This window comes from Condylura cristata, unplaced genomic scaffold, assembly GCF_000260355.1.
Source record: "Condylura cristata isolate star-nosed mole 26May11 unplaced genomic scaffold, ConCri1.0 scaffold00007, whole genome shotgun sequence".
In the NCBI taxonomy this organism is placed as follows: Eukaryota; Metazoa; Chordata; class Mammalia; order Eulipotyphla; family Talpidae; genus Condylura; species Condylura cristata.
The window spans coordinates 50,265,112-50,274,340 of NW_004567108.1; the positions used below are offsets into that span (position 1 = coordinate 50,265,112).

The 9,229-nt window shown below is 35.9% G+C and overlaps 1 protein-coding gene across 1 annotated transcript in view; it reads right to left on the minus strand.

Annotated features, from left to right (window-relative positions):
- NDUFS4 (NADH dehydrogenase (ubiquinone) Fe-S protein 4, 18kDa (NADH-coenzyme Q reductase)) overlaps positions 1–7,791 on the minus strand; it is an 81,187-nt gene extending 73,396 nt beyond the window's left edge. The window contains exon 1 of the mRNA XM_004678327.2: positions 7,660–7,791. Within this exon, the coding sequence (XP_004678384.1) occupies positions 7,660–7,757 (98 nt within the window). The 5' untranslated portion in view covers positions 7,758–7,791. The remainder of the gene's footprint in view (positions 1–7,659) is intronic.
- Positions 7,792–9,229: the final 1,438 nt, after the last annotated feature.

Genomic DNA, 9,229 nt, shown 5'->3' on the forward strand with positions numbered 1-9,229 from the left:
CACACAAACTGGATGAGTCTCAAAGGCATCATACTGAATGAAACAATCCAATCTCAAAAGGGGTGTTTTCAATTTATATTATATTTATACTACAATCTTGAAATTTAAAAGTGTATATGCATAAAAAGAGAGAGAGAGAGAAGTTGGTATCAGGGATTACAGGAACGAGTATGAGAAGGTCTTTGGGTGTCCTAAAGTGATTTGGTATTTTGTGCCCTAATTATTGTGGCACTTTACAAACAAAACTGTACATGGTTGAAAGTCTAAAATTTAGTTGTGAAAAGAATATACAGCTTTTCTTAGTAATTTTTTTACCTCCCCATTCTTCATCATTTTTAAAATTAAAAATTTTGAAAACTTCACGTCAACTTTTTTCCTTTACTTTCAACATACTAAGTTATGACTATTAGTATTTTCATTTGGCTAAAAGTACATTAAATAGTTCAAAAATAGTGGCAAAGTAGAATATCCCTAAGGTGTACCAAGAAGTAGTAAAGCAATAGGAAATCTAGTCCTTAATAAACAGGGACCTCCCAGATGGTGCAATGGGTTAAAGCAGAGCACCGCAAGCAAGCCGAATTGTTTAGGTGCCAGTTGATCTCCAGCCCAGGTGACCCACATGGCTCAGCAGACCTCTTCTGTCTGGCCCACTGCTCCCCTCAGCAGTGTACTTTGTCGATTCGCTGTCCTGCTCCCCACTCTGTGTCTGTGAATCCTTTAGTCATCCCTGCACCTCTGGCCTGTAACCCAATCCTATATGCATAAATAAATCTTAAATAAATAAAATTAGCTTCCTCTAAAAATAAACCAAGAATAAACAAACTGGAGATGCTATGCTTAGGTAGGGCACAGACTTGGTGGGAGAATGAATGATGACATTATTTTCAATTGTCTGTACATGGGGGCTAGATATTTTCTACATAGTATTAACAGTTTACTAGTGAGTCTGCAGTGTTTTCCGTAGCTACCAGAAGTTCACTCTGCTTTCTTCAATTGCCAGATAATCAAGAAGCAAGAAGTTCTAGAGATACATGTGTTAGTGTCCATCACCATGCTCATTGAATTCTCTCCCAACTCAAATATCATATGAATCTTTTAGCTACAATTTCTAGAGTTAACCTACAAAATTAGAAGGTACTGAAATCTAAAAAGATACCTGTTCCTGCTAAAATCTTTCATGGCACAAAAGATATTATGAAGCATTTTAAGTTACAAAAATTTTTAAAAGGCTAAATATAAATTCTTAACAATTAAAGGCATATTAAGACCTATTCTAATTCTTGAGATCTCATTTGTGCTAAGGATATTAAAATTAAACTCAAATTACTAATGCCTAATGAAATCTAATTTCATTAAACTTAAAAGACAAAAATTGTAAATATAAATTTCATGCAAATTTCTATAAGTATACTGAAGAAATCTCTTGAAAAAAGAAGTGCTCTTTCCACACAAAGAGTGGTAGTCCTCAAAAGAGCCAAAACATCTGTATTCACTTTAAAGCTCATCAAGACAGACTGACATTTTTAGGAGAAGCATATGGCTTGTTGAACAGTCATCTAGAACAGGATCTTTTGTCTAGTAAGCCCTATTCAAGGACCATTTACTTATGTATGAAGTGGCTGAATAAAAGGAAGAACATATTTTTGAGTCCTAGAAAACAAAGAAAGAAACTCTCAACTAGCTCTGCTAAAGATACAGCAAAACATGTTTTAAAACAGATCTTTATTTTCAGAAACAGTAATCTCAACATCCAAAACTCCAAGAAACCGCTGAAACAAAACTCTAGAAAAGCATGAAAATTTCTTAGAGAACTATCAATATACCCAGCCAAAGACCACCTCCCTAAAAAAGGCATTTCCATTTTAAAGGATAAAACACTTTCTTCTTAAAACTTTAAAGGGCAGAGTTCAACAGCTGTGCTATATTAAACCTGAGCCCTTCCAAAAGGAAGAACAAGAGTCTCTAGAGAGTGAGTAATATGGCCTGGTTTCTCCAAAATTATCAAAAAGCCTGCTTTGCCTCAAAACAAAGCTTCTCCTAGAAAAAAGTCTAGGGTGAAAAGCATAAAATCATTTAGAAGAGAAAAATATGCAAAAAAGGGAAGCATTTTGTTTGTTTCTGGAAATCTCTTCCATTCCATACCAAAGAGAAAAATGCATTTTGAAGTTTTTCAAGATATGAAGGGGGGTGGGGAGGAGATGAATAGCTTTCAGCCCTAACTTCCCATCAGAAATCACCAAAGCTCTAAGCTCAACTTAAACTTACTTACCAATACATAATGGGGCCATGGCACCTTAATTTTTTCATGCACAAAACAGATGATTTTGATGCATAGCAAGGGTTTAAAAGCCACTGAACCAGAAAATGATCTCATAAAGAAAAACTTAAGTCTCCTGAATAAAGGCAAGAAAATGTTACATTTGAGCAACTAATTAGTTATAAAGAAACTAAAGTTATATTCACCTATCAAAAAGAAATTTAAAAGGGAATTCTGAATTGTTTTCATGTCATTACTTAATGGGCAAAAACTAGAGTTTGCCAAAATACCTAAATATTTAAATGAAGTGTATTAAGAAGGTGGTCACTGCATAATTCAAGTGAAATCAGTCTTTGAATGTTTCAAACTAAAAAACAAAAGTTATAAAAATAGTTCTAGTCGTATATGTAATTAGCTATCAACTTTTTACAAAAGCTTTAGGCTTTTAAAGTAAATTTCAACCATAATCAGGGTTCTAGTAAGCCTAATTTATTTTACACAAAATTCTATTATTTTTGGCTTTCAAATCCATGGTAAGTGAAAATAGGTAATGAACCTGTGAATAGGAAGTAGACCAGCCAAGGAGGGATACAAGAATACTATTAAAAAGCAGACACAAGAACTCAGAAAGCAAAGCAGACATTGATAGATTTTTAAAGGCAGCAGATTACAGTAACTGTGTTTCTAAATGATCACTGACCAAAAAAAGAAAACCAGTCTACCTCGTTTAATACATACATTAAACACATACATTAAACATATTTTAAGAGAATAAAAAGGTACAAAATAACCTAGTCACCTAAAGTTTCTCACCGAAAGTAATTATATAATTTGAGGGTAAAAATTAAAACTAAAAACCCCCTATTCGGAAACCAACTATGTAAAAGGAAAAGTCGAGAGTGAAAGATAAGAGTACTAGATAGTCTCTCAAATAAAAGGCAGTCATTGGTAAAAGAGAAAATAGAGAAGGCTCTGAGGTCTGAACTTACTATTATCTGACATAATTCTCAATGTAAAAATCCACATATGCTGTAGACTTAAATCGGGCTATTTCTTAGTATTATTTGCTTAAAATCTATGTCCTGATCTAAAAAATGATAATAATAAGAACACCAGATGAATAATAGGAGTGCTGTAAGAAATAATGTAGATAACATAGACAAAGTCTTGGGCGTGGTAATTAATACACACTAAGTGAAAAATAAATTAGTACATTAATTTATGCCCAGAATACCATAAAAATTATTAACTTTCACTAAAGGATCTATTTTAGTAACTATTACATTGAAATCACCTTATTATCTATTCATCCCATACCTAAAGACATCTTCTAATATGCATTTACCCGGGAACCAAGTCTTTCCATCCTTCTCCATTAAGTCCATGTTAACTAAGAAACATACTGTAAAGCAGATTGCAGAGAGCAAATCTAATAATCATACGTAGTTTCTATCATTACAAAAAAGTTATTTTTCAAGGTACCCTTTCCCAAGTAAATTCATTTCCATCTTTTTTTTTTCTTAATTTGAACATGAGTCAGGACAGTTGTCAAGGAAATGTATAAGTACAAAAATATCTATGAAACAACTTCAATTCAGAAGTTACGAGTTTTAGGTGAATATCCTAAACTTAGACCACTGCAAACAATTAGAAAAGAATGTGTTGCAGTTATTTTATACTCACATTTATGTAGTTAGGTGCCTAATAAGTTGTCACTGATGAAGTGAAATACCACTTGTTTTCCTCACAATCCCACATCTCTAAATATATGCTTACTCATTTATGTGCTAAGCTTTTTACTGTTATGTAAGAGTCATTACATTAGGTGCTTAAATATACAAAGGCAATTCTTCCAGTTCTCAAAAGCTTATAACCTCACTATTGATAAGGAAGCCCATGAGGCTAAAAACTGCTCATTGGGATGAGCAGTTCAGGGAAATGAGAAGCAGGTGGAACCTGAGACTCACAATAGAATGCAAGCTCAATCAGAGAGTCAGAGAATCAGCTCAGGTTGTTATTTTAACATAACCAATAATCCAAATATCTTTATGCCCTTACTTAGTTTATATTTTACAGAAGCATAAAAATCAGTTTCTGCTTTGCTTTGCTTCATTCTGGGATCTCAGCAAAAAGAAAAGAACACTTCAGAGATATATCCATCTCAAAGCAAAAGGAAGAGGGACATGACAAAACACTAGACAGTTCTTAAATGTTCTGCTTGACATAGCATTATTCCTGGTAACATTTCATTGGCCAAAGCAAATCACTTCGTCAATGGAACAGTGACACATAATCCTGCCACAAAAAAAAAAAAAAAAAAGGAGAAAGTATTTTATATAGTAATATAATCTACCACAATATCTATTACCAAGACTAAAGGGGAAAATAAATTGGGGCTATTTAGGCCAATAATAATATTAACATTTACTTAGGTAAGGTTTATTTGTGTGCCAGACACTATTCTAATGTTTATTAGTATTAAAATATCTAATTCTAAGAAGAATTCAACAAAGATACCTACTATGGTGAAAACAGGCTAATTATGGGTATTTTAGTAAGGAAAATAAGCAAACTAATGAAATCTAATAGAGGATACTTTAGAAAATTATCAAGCTCACAAATTTGGCTTTGATATCTTCCAAATCCAACAAAGGTAGCTGCCATTCAAAGAGGAATTTGCTTATCCACTTCACGTGAAGAAGAAGAAGATAATCTACAGATTTGAACGCTCTAAATGTTTTTCAGACTTGAGCTGAGAAACTTTCCCAGAAAATACACATACACACCCCTACACCTCTTTTGAACCTCTTGCTCAATGGAGGTGCCTGCAGACCCATAATTTCACATTGACTTATCTAATTCTGAAAAAGGAAATAAAGCAATAGAATAGAACCAGAGATTTGGGCCTCACAAAAAGGTCTCATACCCTTCGTGCCCACCACAGCCATTAACAGTAGCTGTAGTTCTAATGCCCTAAGAAGCAATATTTAAATTCGACACAGCCAAATGAAAAAAAGTATACAGAAAATAACAACAAATAAACACTGCATCAAATGTCCTGAGTCCTAAGAATTGCTTTTTGGAAACAAAACACCATTTTGTCTGATTGTCTGGTTAATATTGTTACCCTGGACAATCCCTTAGGAAAGTCAGGTGAAGTTGGGAAAAATGTGTACCATTTATCTGGGATAGTTCCCCTCATTCAGTTCAGGGAAATGAGAAGCAGGTGGAAACTGCCACTCACACTAGAGCGCAAGCTCAGTAATTACATCATCTGAAACACCTGCACTATTTAATTTTTTCTTTCTCATATTCATGTAGTTGAGTTTGTTGTTTTTTTACTAATATACAGTAGCTGAGTTCATATAAGGTAGCAGTTAGCTATTACTAGCTTTTATCGATAGCTCCTTTTCTTCAATGTTTTTATTTGTTTGCTTTCTTGCCTCACCAACGACCTGATTCTACTCTCCCTCATTTGGACCAAGTGATTTGAAATGTTTCATGATTTGTAAATGTTTTTCTAAGCATTGTTACAGTAAGTTGCATTTTAGATGTGGATTTCCTAGTCATTGGTTCTGTTTCCACTCAACCTTTCAAAATCCTCATTATAATCATATCTTAACGGAAAAAGTTCTTAAAGGATGAAGAGTAATAAATAAAGGAGAAGGGCCATACATTTCCAACAGGTGAGATAATCATAAGTTTTTTGGGTAAAAAAGAGGTTTATAAAACAAGTAAATTTGATCTGTGTTTAAAATTTGTTTTCCTTGGCTTTTAAGTGTGAAAATCATTTATATGATTTAAAACTTTATTTCATTTTCAAATTTCTCTCCACATATTTACAAGCAAAAGCTCTTTAAATGTGGTTAAGTAGTACCAATTATCAATGTTTCCAAAATCTGTTATCTTCAGCTACTATAATTGTTTAAAAAATGACTGTGACTTAAGCATACATACACACACAGTCATGTTCTGACTAGCAATGCACCAGGGGATCCTTCAAACTTGCTTTCAATTCAAGGGCTGCTGTGCATACATCACTATATGGGAATGCAAAATTAATTCCCTACCGTGTCCATGACAACAAAAACAAGCCTGAATCACCAAGCCCTTGTCAAGCAGTGGCCTATTTCGCTGCACAGAAGTTTTTCAATTCTTCAGGCTCCCCAAATGTAGAACATATAGCTAAAAACTGATTATTTACCATCTCTCAATCTTAGCAACCTCGTTTTTTCAGTCACTCTGTATCATGTATTTATCTTTCTACTACTACCTTCAAATATTTTCCTAAACTACTGACTGCTGCCAGGTCATCCACTTCTTTTCATCACAACATCCACTACATAAAAACTTAATAAAAATGACTTATCACAAAAATTATTTCTAATTAAGTCTAGATATAACTCTCTGCATTTCCTTATTTAATAAACTAAATTAATTTGCATTTCATTAGACACTCTTTTCAAATTTTAATCACCCCTATTCTTCCCAATTCCTTTTTACAACGGCTCTTGGAGTCTTTTCATTCTTGTTCTAAGCACTTAGTACAGACTACGCTGCAGCAGTTAAATACCTCTATATTTATAACAAGCAATGAGACAGTGATAAAACATAATTCTTCGTAAAGATGCCAGCGTGAGAATACTTTTGTGTTAGTACTGTAACAAAGTCAGGAAAATTCGAAAAAATAGAAAAGGAGGATTAAGTATTGCAATCGAAAATAAATCACCATCACTAAAACAAAAACGTTTCAAAACAAAACAATAGCAACAATCTCTGAATCACTGCGAGGCTTTAATAAAATTATGAATGGAAAACCTCCGGCATCACCACCAGAGTTTAAAATTACCTTCCAACACCACTACATTGATATTTTTTGCTAACACTTAATTCCAACCAAGTTTTCTTCCCTGGCAGACAGATGAATAAATAATCTTTCTGTTCAGAAATCTTAATCAATGCCACTTAAAGTCAAGGAAGGAAGAAAGAAATTTAGCCCTTGGGTTAAGAACTGGAATCCCCGCATACAGGTGAAAATGGAAGAGGGCGGGGAGTGGGGAGAAAAATCCGTGAGACGCCTCCCTTCTCGGGGGCAAAGGGCTCGGCTCGCACCTCCAGAGACAACCTCCCCCCCCCCACCCCAGCCCCCACAGACCCTCTCAGCCACAGTCGAAAAGTTTCCAAGAAACCAAAGGTCCCCTTCCTCGCTCTCCCTATTCACGCCCCCACTCGCCTGGGCAGCGGCCCTGTTCGCAGCTAGTCCCAAATTCGCCCGCCCGCTCCCCTGGAAAGGGTCAGCAGAGGACGCTTTCCCCGAGGCCTTCTCCCGAACCCAGTCAGCAGAGACCTCCGCAGAAATGGAGAGACCCGAGAGGCTTGAAGAATTTTGACAATCCTATTACCTGGTCGGAACCCTGGAAACAGAAATGGCAGCTATAGCTGTTGCCCTTCTCCCCAACAGCGCTTGCCTTAGCGCGACTGACATTGATAAAGCCGCCATCTTGCTGCAGGCAAACGCCGGGACGGATCACCGAAAGGGACAAATTTCCTTCGTTCTCAAAGTAGTGTAATCGCAGCATAATAGACGTTTGTTTTACTTTTGCTTGGTGTCCTGTTTTGTTTTGGCAATGCTGGAATTTAGAAAAGAAGTTAAAGGTTTGACTGAAAGAGTTAAGAAGGAAAATGAGTGGAAGAAAATTGCAGAAGTGCATTTCAGTGTAAATGTTATCCTCCTCCTTCCCCCCCCCCCATAAAGTGTAATTCCATTTGTTGTTTGGACTGGTTTTGTAATGAAAAGACCAAAAGAAAATAATTAAAATTTTAAACACCTGCAACTCATAATTTTTTCAAAGGACTAAGAAAGAATATTGAGGGCTGAGCCCTCTGAAAGAGCCAGAGGGCTCTATGGGTTCTTGAGAACCTAAAGCAGTACTTTTCCAAAGTGTTGCCAGATTCAGTTTGCAAGCCCTCAGGAAAAGACTGTATTTGGTTTGATGTTCTTTGGTTGTAATGATCATATTTTCCAAACGAAAAATCTGGACACATGGCCTAGCAGAGGATTTTTTTTTTTTTTGACATGTGAATTTATATAAAAAACTAATGGAACATAATATTTGATATTGTTATAGGGCACCTCAATTCAGGGCACCCCTGAAGCCCCAAAACCTGCCTGCTCTAAGTGGGTTCTGCCGCAACAAGACAAAACATACAAAGCTTTAATGAAAAGTGACTTTAATACAGTGAATATACAATATGGGACACAAAGAATATAACTTCTAAATCAAACACCTGAAGTTACCCATCCCCTCGTGGGCAAAAGTCAACCCAAAAGGGACTGGCCCAAAGCAAGGCCTGAAAGCCTGCCACAAGACTAAAGCACCTTCTGGCGGGGACCCATGGAAAAGGGTCAGAAATGGCCAGACAAGTCTGGGAGGAAAAGAGCAAAATCAAAATCAATATAAACACTGCCATAGTCACCTCCCTACAGTTATCTCACCCACATCTGCCTTAACCAGTCCAGGGTCAGGAAACAAGCCCGGTTTCTTCATCTCATGTTTGCTGCTCCATGTGGCTTCCTTAGGTCTCCTTCTCCATCTGCCTTCCTTCTCTCTTCTTCTCTCTCCTTTTTCTCTGCTCAGTTCCACACTCCTTCTGGGTGGGGCAGGGAACCTGGAACTTCCCTTCTCCTAGGGACCACCCAGTTACAATATCACTTGTTTTCCAAGTAAATCCTGAATGTGGTCTTAATACATAGACACCAAGCATATTGTTAATGCTCTATTCATGTAAAACAAAAACTCTGAGAAAAGTGTTCAAAACATGTTTTGTGTGATACTAACATTAAGAACAATGACGTGACATTAAGAACAACATTTTCTAAAACAAAAAGGTTAGTTGGGTTACTTAAAAAGTGCTTTTTTTCTTCCAAAAGTTCTCTCATCACCATTGCACCTTGATCTAATATCACAGTCC